We start from the raw sequence: 19946 nt of genomic DNA on the forward strand, positions 1-19946 counted from the left end.
AAATGCACCAAAACAGTGAATTCAATTTCAGGTTTTTCCTTTCTAACACTTTATAAAAAGCCATGTGCATACCCACATTGCTGATATAATAAATTTGGTTCTGTCACCTACAACTCAGTCTTATAACCTTGTTACTTTTAATATCATATTTGCATATTTCATACTACTGCTTGTTCTCCTTTTATTTTATTTAAAATATGATTGAGTTAAGGAACACACAAAAAAATTTTGGTTACAGGTGCCTCTTACCATGAAAAGCCCAACAGTTAGCATTGTGTTGTGTACTTGTAAATTTCTCAGTATATATTTAAGAATTAAATTAATGTGAAATTTGTATGTATGTATGCATCTGTAAATATACATAACAATATGTATAACATATAATACATATATTTTGTGAGGCTTATTAAAAGAAGCACAAAGAGCACTGTGTACATTAAATTACTCATTTGTACTTTACACAAGTGTTGCTAGAACTGAATACCACCTGTTAGCTGTTCAACATGAAGTGTTCGTTTTAAGGAACCGGCTGTTATTTTTCAGCGTCTGACATTTACCCCTTGGCCCTGAATTTGCACACAAGCCTTGGGCCCACCCTGGCTACCAGTGTGCATTCTCAGTGTCTCCCTTCCTACTTTCACAAGCAGAGAATGCAGAGGAACAGAGTTCTCAGAGGGGCTATTTCTTACCTTTCTCATTCTCTTCCTGTCTTTTCAGAATGAAATCCCACAATTAGTTGGTGAAATTTACCAGAATTTCTTTGTGGAGAGCAAAGAAATATCTGTGGAAAAATCACTTTACAAAGAGATCCAGCAGTGTCTTGTAGGAAATAAAGGTATTGAGGTGTTCTGCAAAATCCAGGGAGGTGTTTATGAGATCCTAAAGGACAGGTATTACCCTTCATTTATTGTCAGTGACCTGTACGAGAAACTGGTGATAAAAGAGGAAGAAAAACGTGCCTCACAGTTGACTTTCAGCAAGGATGGAGTGGTGAGTCCCATTCAACTTTCCGCTTCCTCGGTGCATAAGCTTTGAATGTGGTTAGGTGAGTGCATATTGTATGAGCCAAATTTGGGTACAGTTCACTTCACCTTTTACACACAGGGCTTCCAGGAGAACTTGAAGTTGAATTACTGTGTTGCTGGTGTCCATACACACTTCTTTTCTGTCCTTCTGACCAACTGGCTACCATTTCGCAACACTGAGTCAGAGACCTCCCTGCCTTTTTCTGCCTGAGGCACACCCTGGTTTAACTCCTGAAAAGTGAGGGCAGACAATCTGTGAGGTGGGCCGTTTGTGGCTTAGGCCAGGTTAGAGGATCAGTAGAACTAGGCTGTCCAGCCTGAGAATAGACAAAGGATGGGGTAAAAGTGAGGAGAAGAGAATGCGGGAGGAGTCACAGGAAATACTTTGGAGTTAAAAAAATCTGATGAAATTAAGACGGTCAGAAAGAACCTTGCTCAGCCATCCCTGAAATCTGATTTTCTTCTAGCGTACCAGGTCATTCTAAAGAGCCCCCGTTGCTGTCTCTCATTTACTATTAGTGACTTATATGAGTTTTAAGATTTATGAAGGTACAAAGAAAAACCAAATATTTTAGAGTTGTCTTACACAGAAAGATTATAATTTATCTCGAATTCTTTCTGCCCAGTTCACTGAATCTCAAGCCCTGAGGATCAAGTGCTTGCTCTTGATGGCATTAGAATTTGGCATCTCTGAACTGCTGTTAAATCCATTCATTCAGGCTTTAAAAAAAAAAAAAGTTCTGTTACTTGGTGTTACTTGATTCTTTACACTTTCAGTGTACAAAACCACTAAACTCATTGATCCAGAGCTCACGTTACTCATTGATCCAGAGCGCACGTTACTCATTGCATTTTCTTAAGACAGCCAGTTTGTTTTAACTGTTATCTCTCTACCTATAAGTTAAGATGGTTAATATGCAAATGCTGTAAAAGAGGTTATTCAAATCAATAAAAATATCAGTAGCCAACAGATACATTGAATAAGGACTTGAACTGACACTTGGTACGAAAAGTAATAGTAAACAAAACATGAAAAAATGTCCATTTTCACCTAGGATTCAAAGAAGGGTATTATGTATTACTGACCTTTTGATAGTTCCTACTCTTTGTTCCAATAATCCCACTTCTACAGATTTATCCTAGAAAATAGCTAAAATGTAGAAAAAAGTTTATGCACAGTGGAGTGTAATTTAGTACATCTGGGATAGCAAAAATGAAAAATCAGCCTATAGCACAAGCAGCAGTAGGCAGCTGCCTCAGTTAAATTTCAATTCATAAAGTACTATGCAGACATAAAGTTATAATTTTGAAAACTATAATACCCTCAAAATATGCTACACTGTATGTTATATGAAAAAAGCAGGATATCCACTCGAGTGTATACAGGTGAGAATTGTGTCACAATAGATATACTGATGGACAAGGGTTAGAAAGAACCTATGAAAATGAAAACAGCTTGCTATGAATATACCTTATTTTTCTTTGAAAATAATTTAATACACTGTTATAATTAATAAAAGTTAGAAGAAAAAACTGTGGAAGAAAGTTAAGGAGTGAACAAACCAGAAGATAGTTCTCAGCAGTTCTTTTCAGTGCTCTGATGTTGCTACTCATGAATCTAATTAATATGCCCTTTAATAATCTATCCAGATTTTTCCAAGTTATATAGTTCTCTGTGAACTTTGTCACATTCAAATGCTAAATAAAATCATCTATCTAATGACTTATAAAATACATCTTCAAGGACCAAAACAAAATGTATACAGAAAGTACTTTTACTGGTAGAAGTTTGGAAATTTTATTTTAGAGATTTGCATGAGGTTTTCAAAATATTCTTAGGACACCAAAAGGAAGCCAAATCTCAGTTTCTTTGTCAAAGATCAGGCATAAGGACATTGGGATTGAGTTGGGAAGATAACTCCGTTGCCCCCCCCCCTTGTTTCATGCACATTTCTCTTGAGTGAACCATTTGGGAAATAATGGTATGGAAACTTCCTCCTTTCTCTAGGTTATTAAATGTTTCTGTTTTTTTGTAGGGGGGTTCATTTCTGAACACCAGTTACTTTGGTTCCAAATACTTTAATTTTTCACTTTACTGAGAAAAGCAGTCTGCTTGTAGACTTTCTACTATAGATTCTTTTCTTAGTGGAACCTAATACTTCGGGCAGTGTATTATAATGCTGTAGCACCTGCCTAATAGAAAGTAATTACTGAATAGTCCATCTTGTTAAGACATGGTGGTTATGTGACTTCTTTCCCCAGGGCCTGGGAGGTGAGGCTGGTGAGGAAGCTGTGGATGAAAGCACCAGTCAGATTAATGAACAAGCCAGTTTTGCTGTAAACAAACTACGAGAACTAAACGAGAAACTTGAATATAAAAGGCAAGCTCTAAATTCTATTCAAAATGCACCAAAACCTGACAAGAAGGTAACTCTTTTGCTTTCAAGGTTGTCTTTGAAAGTTTCCAGTTTTTAGATTTGATAAATAGTAGTTTTCAGTTTATGTTGAGAAGTACCATAGTTTCTTTAAAAGGGGTTTTACTGTAAGTTCTATTGTTGTTATTATTTGCTTCTATTAAGAATTAGAAAAGTGCTTGTTTTAACCTTTCATGATTTGGGTTCTCTCCCGGTTATCCTCTGTTGAGTAACTGTTCCCTTTCCTAGCTTGCCCGCAGTACCTTTGGGGAAGTGGGCAAAGCTCTCCCTTGTACCAAGGTCATTTCTGCAAGTGAGTTGACTACTCAAGGATAATCTTTAATTTTTTAAAAAATTTTCTTACAAATGCTGCAAGTAAAATACAGACAACCTCATAGAATTATGCAAGAAATAAATTATTTTGCTAAAAGCCAACAGAATTTTAAGTTTAAAAATGTAAACACCATCTTACTAATTGGCATTTCTCAAGCCCAAGAGGTCGTGTGGCCTTTTGCTTTGTGTTCATGCCTCTCTGGAGTCCAACAGGGAGGTTTCTGTAAGGGAGGCACGGCTCACACCCTTTGGCCTTCTAACTCAATCGCCTGTGGGCGCTTTCTGAATGTTGAAATTAGGAAGTTTGAGTTTTCCAGCTTTGTCCTTTCCCAGAGTGTTTTGGCTTTTCGCCTCCCTTGAGATTTCACATGAATTACAGGACGGACTTTTCTATTTATGTAAATAAATTTAGAGATTTAGACAGGGATTGTGTTGGATCCGTAGACCATTTTGGGTGGTATTGACATCTTAGCAATATTTAGTCTTCTAACCCGTGAACATGGGCTACCTTTCTTTCCACTTCCTTATATTTAATTTCTTTCATCAGTGTTCTGTCGTTTTTATTATAGAAGTCTTTCACCTTCATGTTTAAGTTCATCCCATGTATTTTATTATTTTTATGCTATTGTAATGGAATTCTTTTCTTAATTTTCTTTTTGGATTGCCTATTGTTAGTGTATAGAAATGCAACTGATTTTTATGTGTTGATTTAGTACCCTGCTACTTTTTTAAATTGTATAACATTTTAAATAGCTTCATAACTCCTGGGATGTTTTCCCTGTGGCAGATCGTTTCCAAGTTGAAGGAGGAAATCATTCTAACAGAGAAGGAACGCACAGACCTTCAGCTGCACATGGCAAGGACAGATTGGTGGTGTGAGAACCTCGGAATGTGGAAAGCCTCCATCACCAGTGGAGAGGTAGTTCCGCTTGCTTTCATTCCCTATTTAAGTTTGACTTCGTAAGATAAGATTTTATCCTGGGGAATTAAGGTCGAGGGTAGAAATCTTATATTTATTCCTCTAGACTGCCTTTGTCCTGCCTTCCGTTCCCCATGTTTTTGCTCTGGTTCTCCATGAGTGGGAGCTGGACTAGGTCCTGGGTGGAGAGCTTCTCTTACTCCAGCCAGAGCGCTGTCCTTGTTCACTGGAATTGTAAGAAACTTCAGACAGGAGCAATTAATGTCTTTAAATTACCATTCTATTTTTCCATTGAAGGTTGAAATAAAATGAAAAGCGCTAACTGAAATTTGGAAGTAAGCATTTTTAAATTTAAGTGTTTCTGATAGTTCCTCCTGCTGACTTCAATTGCTCAAATGTTAGTAGCTCTAAGGTCTTTAATTATATACTTTGTCTCCCAATGTAAAATTTCATGAAACTAGAAATCAATGGCTTGTTGCATCCTGAAATTGAACTGGGGAGACCCTCATTCTTCTCTAAGAGGTGTTGGTATATCTCATGCCTGTGTGCTTGCTATTAATTTGATTTTCAAGGAAACACCGGGTGTTAAGTCTGCCATATTAGTTTTCCTTTGCTGTATAACAAATTATCACAAATTTCATAGCTTAAAACAACACCCATTTGTTGGCTCCCAATTCTATAGGCCCATAGTCCAGCACAATGTGACTGAGTTCTCTGTTCACTGTGGCATAAAGCTGAAATCGAGATGTTGGCCAGACTGAATTCTTGTCTGGAGACTCTGGGGAAAATTCACTTCCAAGTTCATTCAGGTTGTTGGCAGAATCGTTGCCCGAGGTTGTGAAACTGAGGTCTCTGTTTCCTACTGTCAGCTGGGGGTTGTTCTTAGTTCCTGGAAGTGCTCCCAGATCTTTTCCTCATGTCCCTCTCCATCTTTAAGCAGCAACACGCTGGATCCTCCTTGTGTGTCCAGTCTCCGTGACTGCCTCTTCTACCACTGCCCAGAGAAGTCTGTCTGCTTTTAAAGTGCTCATGTGATTAGGTTAGGCCCACCCAGCTCATTTCTCTGTTTTAAGGTCAACTGTGCACCATCCCATCCCAATTGTTGGGCTAGAATCCCTCATATTCACAGCCCCGGGGCTATGCAGGGCGGATTCAGCAGGGAGGGGAAGCCTTGGGGACATGTAAAAATCTTGCTGCCACACTGGCTAACCATACTTTCTGTTGTTGTTCTTGTGTTTGTTTTGTTTTGTTTTCCAAGGTTACAGAAGAGAATGGTGAGCAGATGCCCTGTTACTTTGTCATGGTAAGCTTACAAGATGTTGGAGGAGTTGAAACCAAGAACTGGACGGTCCCCAGAAGGCTCAGTGAGTTTCAGAATTTACACCGGAAACTTAGTGAGGTACGAATACTCACAGAATGTTAGAATTGCTGAGCAAGAAGAGGTGTAAGAGCTCCTTTCAATTTTTCCCCCATAAGGAAACTGGTTAGCCTTTCTCTATTGCTGTTGATACTGGCAAAGAGGTATTTTTAGCCTGACATTTAGAAATTTACTCATAAATCAGACTATCTAGTCTCATCTAAATCCTTTAGGACAGATAATTATCTGATCTCCATTGTGAATGGAGACTGGAGAACCCCGGAGCTGGGAGACTACTAGGGATCATCGAGTGATTTCGAAGCTGCCGATTGTGACCCATTAGTGGGTAGTGAAACCAGCTGTGGGTGGCAGCGATTGAACGAGAGTAGAATCCATTGGATTTTTGTCCCCAAACGTTGGGGAGTCAGGTGTCAGGACTGAAAGCACAGATGGAAGCTGGGATCCCAGTGTGACTTCTGGGACTCTCTCTTTTTTAAAAAAAATATTTTTTTATTGACTTCAAAGAGGAAGGGGAGAAGGAGAGGGAGATAGAAACATCAATGATGAGAGAGTCATTGATAAGCTGCCTCCTGCAAGCCCCCTGCTGGGGATTGAGCCCAAAACCCAGGCTGGGAATCGAACCTTGATCTCCTGGATCATAGACTGATGCTCAGCCCCTGAGCCACGCTGGCCGGACATGTCCCTCTGTCTCTGCGCCTCTTCTTCCTCACAGTGCAATACAAACCTCGATAGCACCTCCCTCCCCTGTCTAACAGAGTCGTGAGAATTAAGGGAATAAATGAATACAAAGCATTTGGAAGAGTATGTGGCTCATGATAAGCATTATCGTGGTGTTGTTATTGTAGTAGTGATGAGCATTGCCTCATGGAACTTTTGTTCCAGTTTTACATGTATGTTTACATTATTTATATAGAAATGTACGTAAGCATGTGTGTTGTGGGCTGCAACTTAGCATATATTTCCTACTGAGGGTTTTAGTTAAAAATGTTTGAAAACCACTAATTTAGGTCAGTACTTTTATTTGATAAATGAGGGAAACTGATCCCAGAGAGTTTAATTGACTTATTATAAGATGTATACGTAGTGGCCAGGCCAGGATTAGAATCCAGGTAGTCTTACTTTCCATTCCTTATTTTTCCACTTGTCTCAGAAATGTCATCTTCTTTGATTCTCCTTCTACTGGAGGTAATTGCCCTTCGCCTCAGGAACTGAAAAGTTCTCCGCTCCCTTCTGCTTGCACTCATGTCCATTTTCTCTCTTGCTCAGGATGAACTTGTGCTGATTAAATCCTGTGGTCACCTCTCAGACTCCTCTTTTGCAAATGAAAGATGTCTGTTCCTTTAAGCTTTACTCCTAGGGTGATTTTTTAAAATCTTTTTAATCACTAACTTCTGGATGCTATTACTTCTTCAACTGCTTTTAAAAGGATGGTGGCCAAAGCTGAATGTCATACCACAGCGTTTCCCAAATGGACTGTGACCACTCTAGCAGTGTGGAAAGCAAAATATTCACCTTAATATAAGAATACGTTTTCCCCAAAATATTGAGTATGATTGACACTACAGAAAAACGCGTCGTTTGCCTTGTGAGAAACCATTGTGAAGCCAAAATTTAGTATCAGTCTCTTGATACTAAGAAGGAAAAACAAAAGGAGGGGAGAAAGGGACTTAGGGGAGATTTTGAAATAAAATGTACGTGGAAAATAAAATGATCTTTGAAAATCAAAACAATTACACTGAAGCACGAGAGGAAACAAACTATGAAATTCCATGTCTGTTTCTTCGTCTCTGTCACCTTTCCTCTCCTGTGGTGTTTCCTGTCGTGTGAGTTTTCACCTTTTGAAAGTACCCTCCCTGTTGACATCTGCGACAGAAAGCACCTTTTTTAGGTCCCTGATGATTTTAATATTCCCTTCCAACTCTCACTACCTGTTTCACTTCTCTAAAATGTTACCCCAAATTTGGGCACCAGTTGGTACTTGTGTCTTGGGTACATGCCATTGAACTTGGGGTGCTTCAGTGGGTTGTGTGGGAAAGACCGGTGTTTCCTTTTCCACCACCCGAAGCACTTGCTACAGGTAACTTGTGACATGTCCTTTCTTGCTACAGCTATGCCACTGGGAGGCTGCCGTAACCCTGGTGATAGCAGGAGTAAATGCTGTGGCAGGCAAGCTCTGCCCACTCCCTTTACAATGCCTTTTGATTTCCTGAAGTGGCCTGGGTGCCTTGATGAAGGCCCGTGTTGGAAGTGGGGGCCGTCTGGGGCATGGGGCACCCACTCCCTCTTATCTGAGGGTCAAACTGGCATCAAGAGCACAGACTTTATCGTCGGATGGATCTGGGTGTTAATCCTGACCCTCAGTTTTCTCATATATTAAATAGGAGCGATCGTAGTTCCTGACTCATAGAGCTGTTAACACGTGCCAGGCTTCCAGCACGGTGTCTGGCACAGTGTGGGGCTCCATCCACGCAGGGAAGTCTGTTATTATTTATTCACACACATTATCATTGTTAATAGCTTTATATTCTGCAGTCGCCATTAAAGGCAATGATAGAGCCTCAACCCGGTAGTCTTTCTTTCCATTGTGTTCTTTTGCCAGCTTTGATGGCTTTAGACAATGATGTAAACACAGCAAGTTCTCCTGTGTGCCACGTGTGCGTACCCAGAGTGCTGTGCTCCTGAGCGTGGTGTGCAAACCTGCCCTGTCAGCGTGGCTTCAGGGTTCATGGGTCTGGGATGAGCTTTAGCTTTTTTCATCAAACATCCCATTCCTCCAGATTCCTTGAGCCTGATTAGAACAGGTAGGTTTTCAAGGTCTTAAATCTCAGAGGAACGAGCATAGGAGGAAGATACTTGGTTTGTTCTGTGTGTAGTTCTAAATCTCTTTTCAATATTAAAATGTAAGTTCAAGATACTAACATTTAACTTTCCCCCCCACAGTGCTTCCCTTCTTTAAAAAAAGTCCAGCTGCCTTCTCTCAGCAAGCTGCCTTTCAAATCTATAGATCAAAAGTTTATGGAAAAGTCAAAGAATCAGTTAAACAAGTTTTTAAAGGTAAGAACTGAAAAGTCTTGGCTATGAAAAGAAAAATCAGTTATGTTGAGTTAAAACTGTCATTACTCTAAGAGCTTGCTCGTTGGCTTCCTGTTCTTACAGGCCATGCCAGATCCTCAAATGTCTTCTTATCTTTATTTTTTGTAATGAAAGTGTACTATGCATACAGAAAACGCAGATATCATGTGTACAATTTTCTCCATTTTTACAAACTGAACACGCCCTTGTAACTAGCACTCAACCCCAGAAACAGAATATCGTTGGTCCCTCCAGTGTCCTTCCCATCCCTGCTCCCGAACCAGAGGCAGCCATGACCCAGACTTCTAACCACACAGATGGTTACAGCTGTTTCTGAATTTTATATAAATGAATCATACAGCATGGACTCTTTTGTGTCTGACTTTTTTCACTCAACATTACAGTCATGAGATTCACCGAAAGCGCTGTTTTAGTCTAGATTATTAATTTTCATGGTTGTATAGGTTTATTTTGTTTTGTTTTTTTAATTTTAGTTTACTTTCAGTATTATTTTGTATTAGTTTTAGGTGTACAGCACAGTGATTAGACAGTTATATACTTTACAAAGTGTTCCTCCAATTACTTTCAGTACCCACCTGGTACCATACATAGATTTTACAATATTGACTATATCCCCTGTGCTGTGTTTACATCCCTGTGGCTAGTTTGTAACTGCCAGCCTGTACTTCTCAGTCCCTTCACCTCTTTCACCCAGTCCCCCACCCCCATCTCTACCTCTGTGTGTGTACAGGTTTTTCATTGTGTGAACACACTAGTGTTTATTCCTTCTTTTGTTGATGATCGCTTGCATAGCTTCCAGTCGGAGGCCATATTAAGAGTTCTTATTCTAGGGAAGATCATTGGGTTTATCAGATTTCAACATTTGTCTGAACAGATATACTGTGAATATCATGAACTAACTCCTCTGAGACTAGAACTTAACCTCTTCTTTTTTTTTGTCCCTCAACTGAGGATATTTTTTCCATTGATTTTTAGAGAGTGGAAGGGAGGGAGTGGGGGGAGGGAGAGATCAATGAGAGAGAGACACATCAATTACATCAATTGGTTGCCTCCTCGATATGCCCGATATGGGCCAGGGATCGAACCTGCAACCCAGGTACATGCCCTTGCCTGGGAATCGAACCCGAACCCTTCACTGTGCAGCGCAATGACCTATCCATTGAGCCACACCTGCCAGGGCAGAACTTCACCTCTTCCACCTCCCAGTTCCTGTCATCAGAAGCACAGCGCACTCCCTAGTCTTCCATCTTTCCCAAGAGTTACATCGTACATGGGGCAACATTTCCCACCGCTTTATTTGTTCCTGAACTCCGTATCTTTTAATACTAGACATTTAAACCTTCTTGTGGTCGCACCATTAATTTTACTGTCTTATCTGTCAGCAGCACTTGCTTGTACATAAACTTGGTACATGTTCTCCTTCACTCTCTTCTAAGGCCAGATAAGTACACAAAGAAGTTTAGGAAATTTCCAGTTTAAGGGCCAATAAAAAGTTACATAATTACGTAAATGACCGCTGCGTGGAAGGTGGCAGCAGAGTGAGATAAAACTGCTGCCGGCGGGCACTGCCGTGGTGTGCAGCTCAGAGTTCTTCTTTCAGCTGATGTAGAGTCTGAACTTAGCCATAAAAGGGTGGCGGAGTGGAAATCCCAGCCCAGACACACATGAGCGGGGATTTCAAAGGCAGTGGTCACCGGGTCTGTAAGCTGTGTGCAGAGTAAGAACTTTTGTGGCACTGAGTGCAGACCAGAGTGAGCTCTGTTGTCGGTGCAGTACTTCCCACCCCAGAGTGGCGGGGCCCTCCAGCCTCCCAGAGGGTTGGTCTGCCATTGTGATCACTGAGAACTGATCTCATGCATTTCACTAATACGTTTCATTCCAGGGAAAGAGAAGCCGGTTTCTGTTCAGGAGCAAGTGAATTACCTTTACTGCTTGGGCTGGTTGCTCTTGCAGCACAGGCATGTCCTGCAGAGGAGTAACGAGTCCTCTTTCTCCCACAGAACCTCCTTTCCGATGAAAGACTGTACCAGAGCGAAGCACTCTATGCCTTTTTGAGCCCATCTCCTGACTGCCTCAAGGCCGTGGATGTGCAGGGGAAGAGATCCACGTTTTCATTAGCTTCATTCCTGGAGAGGCTTCCTCGGGACTTCTTCTCCCATCAGGAGGTGAGCTGCTGAAGGCCGCGCCGTTCATAGTGCGTTAAGCAGATGTCTTATTGATGGCAGTTCAAAGTAACAGATGTTTGTCGACCGCATGCTACTCATGGGGAAAGGCAGGGATGCCCATCTTCAGTTATTATCGCTGTCATTTTGGGCACCTGCTTATGCTCCCCAACAAGTCCCTTGGAGCATTCAGATACAGAAATGAAGGGACTAATGAGTGAAATGCGGGTGGGAAGTTTCTAGGAGCCCCTGCAAAAGGTGGACTAGCCAGTCCGGGGGGTGGGCGACCCATGGGGGAGTTGGAGCTTATATTGAGGGGGAGGAGGCTGTGTTTGCTGCACAGTAGGTCTTTGGACTGGTTGCAGGGACAGGGGCTTCTGCAGTGGGCTAATGGACGATTAGGCAAAGAGCAGGAGGGGCAAGGTCCTGCCAGGTTGAGGAGTGAATTTTTTATTTTGTATTTTTTAAAGTCTTATAAGAGTTCATTTGAGCCAAACTGAAGACAGTTGCTGGGAAGCAAAATCCCAACGGGATGAGAAAATGCTCCATAGGGTGGCAGTTTTGCAGCTTATTTTATACATCAGAACCAAGGGAACAGGAATAAGGAGGTGACATGAAATCCGTTGGTGATCAGGGAATCGGGAGAAAGCAAATCGGGGAAATCTGAGACTGGGTAAGAAGTAAAATGGAGAGACACACTTTTACATTGGTGGGTACAGGGTAGTTGACATTTACAGCACCTGCAGATGGTATGTGAGCAACAAGATAACAGTGTGGTCTGAGTTGTGGGGCCAGAAGCTATGCCTTGGAAGGGTCTGGAAAGAAAATTACTCTGACATTTCAAAGATATGTTATCTTAGATGCACAAAGACAATAGACAACGTCAGAGTTGAAGATTGACTAGGGCGTTGACTCTCCACCACTGCTAGCTTTTAGTTACGCTCAAAGATCACCGTTTGGTTACTGTGGTCTTTGGGTTTGTAAGGCCCCCTGGGGGGCCTCCCTTGAACTTGTCAGGTTTAGTATGTGGCCCCTTTTTCATCCACAATGCCTATGTAATAAAGCCTCCATACAAACCCAAAAGGACAAGGTTTGGAGAGCAACCAGGCTGATGGACATGTGGGGGGCTGGGAGAGTGGTGAGCCTGGAGGGGACATGAAAGCCCCATACTCCTTCCCACGTCCCTCACCTCTTCAGCTGGCTCTCCACCTGTACCCTGTATAATATCTTTTTGCATAAACTGGTAAATGTAAGGAAATGTTTCTCTGAGTTCTGTGAGCCACTCTAGCAGATTACTTGAACCTGAGAAGGGGGGTCATGGGAACCCTGATTTATAGCTGGTTGGTCAGATGCACAGGTGACAGCCTGGACTTGCTATTGGTGTTTGAAGTGGGGGCAGCGTTGTAGGACTGAGTCCTTACTTGTGGCATCTGGTGCTAGTCTCTAGGTAGGTAGTGTCAGAATTGAGTTAAATTTGTAGGACAATCAGTCTTAAGAGAATTGGAGAATTCTTGGTGGTTTTGAAAAAAACACATGGGAAGGCCTGTCCCAGGCTGCCAGCTCCTCTTTCAGACAGGACAGGGTCTCCCAGTTACCACAGTTTCCCAGGATCCCTACCTGCTTGCTGTAAACCCTCATTTATAAAGGGTGTTAGAGAAGCACCCGCATCTGCCAGCGTCACTCACCCATTTCTCATCTCCCATGTCCAGAGGTTGGCAAATGTCCATGAGTGGGATGGGGGAGTCCAGCTAGGGTCTCAGGTGGCCACAGCCTCCTTCAGTCCCCAGTCACTAAGGTTTGGTCTTCAGCTCAGAGTTCTGCTTCCTCAGTTCTCGGTAGACAGGAAGCATTGGTCTGACTCTTAGTGTTGGCTTGAGCTGCAGGGGAGTTGGAATGTCTCAGATCCCAGGGAAATGGCGTCTTGGGAATAAGGAATTTGGCCGCCCAGTTCCGTATGGAAAACTGAAGGTTGAGTGAACTTGGGGTCTACCGCTTTCAGCTGGTTGGACATCTGTCACACAGGCCTGGACCGTGGGCAGAGAATGTAAGTTTGGAGTTCTGAGCATCTGGATCTCCAGCCCTCCTGAGGGAGTGCAGGCTGAGGGGTTTAGACTTGATTTTCAGGGAATGGAGAGCCCTGTCATTAGCCCTTGGTCCCACAACTTTAGCTGTTACCTCTCTGCAGACGTTAGAGTCAACTTTCTCATCTGTCCTCCCGCTGCCTGTTTGTACCCTGATCACAGCACCTCACCTACTTGTAGGAACAGCTACCTGAATATTTGTCAGTCTCCCCAGAGAGCTGCGGCCACCGAAAGTCTGGATCCACGATGTCCTCATTGGCACTAGCCTGTGCCTGAAACTTGCTGACATGCAGATCAGGAAATGAGACTAGCCACAATACAGAATAAAAGCTTGAATCAGAGCTTTAAAAATAACTAATTACTTTAAACTATGCATGTTTTTAAAAGCAGTGAATTTAAAACCATTTAAGTTAAAAAAATAAATAAAAGAAAAACAACAAGAAAAAACACACCAAACAAAACAAAAAAGGAGCCTTAGCCAGTTTTCTCAGTGGTTAGAGCTCTGGCCTGCAGACTGCAGGGTCCCTGGTTTGATTCTGGCCAAGGGCACGTACCTTGGCTGCAGGCTCGATCCCCTGCTCTCGTCGGGGCGAGTTCGGGAGGCAACCAGTTGATGTGTCTCTCTCACGTCGATGTTTCTCTCTCTCTCTTTCTCTCTCTTCCACACTCTCTCCGAAAAGCAATGGAAAAAATATCCTTGGGTGAGAATTAAAAAACCCCCACAAAAAACGAAAAAAGAAAAAAAAATTTTACGTTAAAAAGCCTTACTTCACTGAATGTATTGGGGTGACATTGATTCACAGAACCATACAGGTTTCAAGTATACAACTCAGCAAAACATCGTCTGCACGCTGAATCATACTTTTAAAACTCAAAATGGTTAGAAAACGATTTTGTTGTCTACTAATTCACTCCTTATCAATCCGGTGACAGAGGCTTTTATAGTTATTTTAAACCCCGAGTAAAGCTTTAAGGTCAGGCTTGCCCTTGAGGTTAGATACATTTTCCCTCCTTATTGAAAATGTATGGATGTCCACATGCAGGAAGGTTGAAGGATTGTGCGAGATTGAAATATTAGCCTGTTGTTTGGATTTACACTTGGAAAGGAGAACAGCTCTACCACTTTCTTGGAAGAGTGACCTGCTTCCTGTGACTTTTCTGCGCCCCCAGGAGGAGGCCGAGGAGGACAGTGACCTGTCCGATTACGGCGATGATGTGGACGGGAGGAAAGACTCCTTGGCTGAACCGTGTTTCATGTTGATTGGGGAGATTTTTGAACTTCGAGGAAGTAAGCTTTTTTTGTTATTATTTAGTGGTATTTTCTAGTTAAGTGGTTATACATGTACACATTTAATATCCCTTTATTCTTGAATCAAACAAGTATTTAGATTCATACATTCATTCATTTGGCAAATACTCCTAAGGGCCAACCAGATACTGTGGTGGGACCTGAGGATGCAGCCTCTGTGCTCCTGGCACGTGGTGGTGAAGCCCCCTGTTTCCCTCCTTGACAAGGGAGAGGAAGCACCACCTTAGCCTTTCATCAGCTCGTGCTTTGCGGTACAGAGATTGAGACGTGGTGGATACATCCAAGCCAGTCAGGGCCAGAGCAGGGCTCAAAATCCTGTCTTTGCAGCACGCATTTCCCCCATCATGTGCCTCCCAGAAGCATATTTGGTTTTGCTGGTGACATTTCCGAGGGGGGAAAAATAGAACATCGTTTATAATGAGATGCGATATCTTTACCATCAGCAAAATCCTAGTGTTGCTGCAGCTGCTCTGTGGCTTTGAACAAACGAGCCCTCAGAAGGAGTCCTTGCAGCTGTTTTATATGTGGGGTGGGGGTGGGGGTGGGGAAGACAGGAAAAAGTAGAGGAAGCAGGTGTCGGTCCCAGGAGGGAATTTGGAGCACGGCTGATTCTGCCCTAGTTCCCGCTCTAGTTTCATGTACAAAAAGAAGCCAGTAATAATGCAGCCTTTTATTTATTTTATTTTTACTTTTGTTAATCCTTACCCGAAGGTACTTTTTCTGTTGATTTTTAGAGAGTGGGAGGGAGGGAGGGGAGAGAGAGAAACATCGATGTGAGACAGACACATCAATTGGTCGCCTCCTGCACGTGCCCTGACCAGGGCCTGGGTTCGAACCTACAACCCAGGTATGTACCCTTGACTGGAAATCGAACCCGAGACCCTTCGGGGCTTGGGCTGGCACTCTAACCACTGAGAAACACCAGCCAGGGCAATAATACAGCCTTTTAAAAATGTAGAGCCAGTCACTCAGCTGACAGGCATTCTTTCTGGAGTGGCACATGTCCTCAGACCCTCTGAGTATAAGCCACCTCTCTCCTGCCTGAGGAAAGCAGGTGGAGTTATCGTCACTGAGAGACATGCTCCCCCAGCCTAAATGCCAGCCTCAAAAGAATAGACCTACAAGCTGGCAGTGTGCCCTGAATGCCATCAAAAATTCAAGGTGCTTTTAAGGCATGGCCCCGACTCCAAGACTTGAATCTTACTTGAAGGATTAACAACACTACTTTAACTGGTCATTTAGATCCATTTAAGATGTTGGAAATGACCTTGGAATGTTTTGAAATCTAGTACCAAGTCTATGTGAATTGCTGACTTGTGTGTATGGGGCTGCCCCACACAAAGGTGTTTGGGAATTTCCTCCTTTTAGGTTTTCTAACTCATGCAGGAGCCCTGAACTCTCGGCTCCATTATAGTCAAGTCTGAGTCTCTTGTTTGCTCATGTGTCAGTAGCTAAACATTTCAATGAATGGAGGTAAATATATAGATGGAAAATTTGGTTTAAATTCCAATCTGCAGACCTAAAATATCCTCACAGCATTTCTTTGCTTCCTTTACGTTTATATTTATATTCTGTACCTATAGAAATGTGTCTCCAAGTTAATAATAAAAGTTTAGATTTGTAGAATTCTTTACAATGCTCTTTCACACAAAATATTGACAAGACTGTCAGTGAAAAAGGACATGTTAATACTGTCCCCAGATGAGGAAACAGGCTCAGAGGAGGTGACTATTCCACTGCTCTAGGCAGCAGCAGAAGGTGAATTCATGCCTCACTTAGAACCCTGCCTCTTCCCCCAAAGGCATAAAATATACAAAAGTACATGATGCTCTACAAACTACTGTCAAATGGGAGCAGTTAGACCTATCAGCTCGTTAATATTTCACAATATTTGTCAACATATGACTGCACATGTTTCTCATTCAGAGAAGTGTGTGAGAAAATTGGGCAACAAGCCAGGCAGTCTGTCTGCTGGTGGAAAACAGACCTGTTGTCAGGAGCCCAGGGACATAATGAAGTTAAATATTTCTACTTGTTAGCTCAGCTGTTGGTTAGGCGTTGAGAAGCTGTAAAAACTCTTAGGTTTCATCTCATCAGTTGCTAAGCAGAAAGTGAAAAGCTTACTAAGAAGAATTTTCCTGGGCAGAGGTTTGCTAACCTAGATCCACATTCTGCAGATATCAGAGCCCTGGGCTGGTGTCTGGACTGGGATTGAGTTAAGTGATAGGTGTACGCTCTTTGCAGCTAGGAAAATGTCATAATTGTGCTACCCTGTGATAATACTTTTTTCTGACTTACATTTTAGTGTTTAAATGGGTGAGAAGAACATTAATTGCTCTTGTTCAGGTCACTTTTGGAAGAACCATCAACAAGTGAGTTGCACAAAATCAATGTTTGAATTCATGCCTGCTCTTTGTCTTAATAGTAAGATTACCTGTGCTGTAGTAGCCAGTGATCTTCCTCACTGAAGGTATTTTATTTTCTCGTCTTGTTTCTGATACGATTCTGAGGTTGTCTCAGAAAGCAGGTTTCTCAAAGACTCTCCCACAGAACGCACGGTGAGCTAGACCACGAAAGCTTGAGCTCGCTCCAGCATTCTGGTTTCAGTGTCTTGGGCACAGTGTTCTTGTGTCACATGATGGGAAGCAGGTTAAGACTTAGACTCAAAGCCAAAATGAAAGTAGGTCGAGCCTCACATGGCAAGTATGTGCTTGGAGGAAGTGTAAACCAGTTTTGTTTTTAGACTTGAGTAACATTAAAATGGTAATTCCTCTTGTTAGTTTATATCTGAGTACCCACCGGGGGTGTGTGTGTATCATACAACACGATTATAAGCTATGTGAATATTTTAATATTACCTTATCTATACACATAAAAGTTTAAGTCCACATCTAATATTCTTCAGGAGACAAACATGGCTTTCTTGCACAATAAAAATGTGAATCAACTGCCAAAAATAAGGGGGAAAATAACTTTTTTGTACAGCAACTATGTTTTAACACGAAAATCAGTTTTTTCCAGTTGAAAAACTTATAGTTGTCAAACATGTACAAGGTTACTGTGCTAGTTGTCATATAAATCTTACACATTTTATACGAAACATAAATAGAATATTACCTTTGTATTCATTTGTAAATAGAATATATTTTCCTTGTGGTCATAAACATTTACTTCTATTTACTTCTAAGAGTTTTTAAAACTGGAACTAGTGATTTCTTAAGTTCCTATTGTAGGCTTTTGTTTTAATCAGAAAATGGCCTGTTTAACTTAAGTTTCAGTCTGAGTCAAACCTCTTAGCCTTAGTATCAACAGGCATTGGGTAAAGAAATTTCCAGAATGTCTCTATTAGCAAGTACTCCAGACTTGCTAATATATTTTCGTTTTCAGTTTCAGCAAGTCAGTCATACTTTCTTGCTCCTCTATATGATACTGGCTCTGAATTGTCACATGACAGCCGCAGTTTGTCAGCGTGTGTACATGGGGCAGCTGTTTTCATGGGACTGAGAGAGGCATCGTGTAGAATTTCCAGACTCTTCCTTTCAGTGGGCTTTTTATCCGGTGAGGATTTATAGAGCCTCTCCCCCACTTTGCCCTTTACTTTTTTGCCTTTAGCTGATGTCACATAAAAATCAGCAGCTGTACTTGCCTTGTACCAGCTACAATTTCACATACCAGATTCGCTTCAAAAGCTGCCTGTGGCTTCAGCTAATAGAAAGTCAGAGCTAAAGTGATAGAAAATACTTAAGTGATGGGCTTTGGTGAGTCACTTACCTAATTTTAAGTTGCAAATTGAAATTTTCTTACTTCATTTCTTCACGTAGTTCCTGGAGTAGCCCGAAGGAAGATGGCAGAAAATAACAAGTTGTCTGCCTTTTTATGTAGACTTTCCTCAGGCTGGTGACGGGGTGGCAGGTTCTCTTAAATCACAAGTCCCATTAGTTAAAAAAATAATTTTATTTGGTCTAGATTTGAATTGCAATTTAAGTTCTAAACAATACGGGAAGTATCTTCAGAGACATGCATTCACACACAGAATGAACAGCTGTGACTTCCGGTAGAGTTTAGACTTCAGTCGTGACTGGTTACTGTGTGAAAAATACTAGGCTTAAAGCATCCATTTCAGATCCTATTTCTGAAAACCTTACATTGTCCCTTTAAATATCCAGTGGGGAAGGCTGATTCTTACAGGGCTTTTAAATTTATTGTTCATGAATTGAGTTTAAAATTCCAGGCCTTTCTGGCACTAATAGTCTAAAATGATTATTTCCCCCTATTCAACAAAGAGACTTCCTGCTCCCAATGAACAACCACTCTTAGGCTCTTTGAACTGTGTTTGTCTCTTGACAGCAGAAATCCTGCAATTGGTTAGAATTTGACTAATAACTAATGAAACAGGGTTGTGTGGAAGCCCTGGTTATAGATAAAAGCCTTTTATTTATAACCTTGCCCAGTTTTCATTCCCCGGGAAATCTGAAATGGCTGGGTAGCAGCGCATCTTTCAGGAGTCCTTCACCTTGTGATGAGAGGGGTGATCTTTTTTTCTGTTGCCTCATGAGCTTGTGAGATACATGCCCTGGGCCAGAGGACTGCAGTGCAATATCTGCCATAGCAATGCCAGGAGACAGGGAAGAAAGATGGTTTCCCCCCGGACTTGGGAACTCAGGGACGTTTCAGACTACTTTCAACCGCCTTTCAGTAGATTTATGTTTTCACTTGATACCACTTCATGGAAATTAGTATATTGAGTACTGAGCACAGTTAGATGCAAGCTTCAAACAAATCAATCTCCTCTCAGTGAAAGGTACTGCAGAAGTCAGCACCAAAATGTAAGCTCCAGGAATAAATGGTCATTCAGTATTACCAAAATAAATAACTTCCAGAGCCGGAGTTTAAAAACCCAATTTCTAGTTGATTCATCAAACATTTAGAGCAGACTATGTTTTAACTGACTCACTGATAAGTGCCTTTTGAGACTAGAGTATGAAAAATTTAAAAACCTTATCCAAGAAATATTTTTCTCTTAAAAGACAAATTCGGGACACAGTGAACTGGATCTTCAGTGAGCAGATGCTGGTTTACTACATCAACGTTTTCCGGGATGCTTTCTGGCCACACGGGAAATTGGCACCACCAACCAAAATCAGAAGCAAAGAACAGAGTCAGGAGACGAAACAGAGAGCACAGCAGAAGCTACTTGAAAACATTCCAGGTGGGGCCTGGGTTCTGATCCTG

At 41.8% G+C, this 19946-nt stretch overlaps 1 protein-coding gene across 6 annotated transcripts in view; it reads left to right on the forward strand.

The window, feature by feature from the left end:
• The window catches only part of SNX25 (sorting nexin 25), an 88970-nt gene that overhangs the window by 66997 nt on the left and 2027 nt on the right, over positions 1-19946 (forward strand). For 2 of the 6 annotated variants that reach the window (XM_081128272.1, XM_081128271.1), the window contains exons 9-17: positions 718-990; positions 3288-3452; positions 4560-4691; positions 5950-6090; positions 9010-9123; positions 11163-11327; positions 14576-14693; positions 17020-17086; positions 19742-19923. In XM_081128272.1, coding sequence (XP_080984398.1) covers positions 718-990; positions 3288-3452; positions 4560-4691; positions 5950-6090; positions 9010-9123; positions 11163-11327; positions 14576-14693; positions 17020-17086; positions 19742-19923 — 1357 coding nt within the window. Of the gene's footprint in view, positions 1-717; positions 991-3287; positions 3453-4559; positions 4692-5949; positions 6091-9009; positions 9124-11162; positions 11328-14575; positions 14694-17019; positions 17087-19741; positions 19924-19946 lie in introns of those variants that run through there. The other 4 variants (XR_013998152.1, XM_081128269.1, XR_013998151.1 and 1 more) reach the window with 4 other exon arrangements.

The sequence above is a fragment of the Miniopterus schreibersii genome, assembly GCF_964146895.1.
Source record: "Miniopterus schreibersii genome assembly, chromosome: 2".
Taxonomy (NCBI): Eukaryota; Metazoa; Chordata; class Mammalia; order Chiroptera; family Miniopteridae; genus Miniopterus; species Miniopterus schreibersii.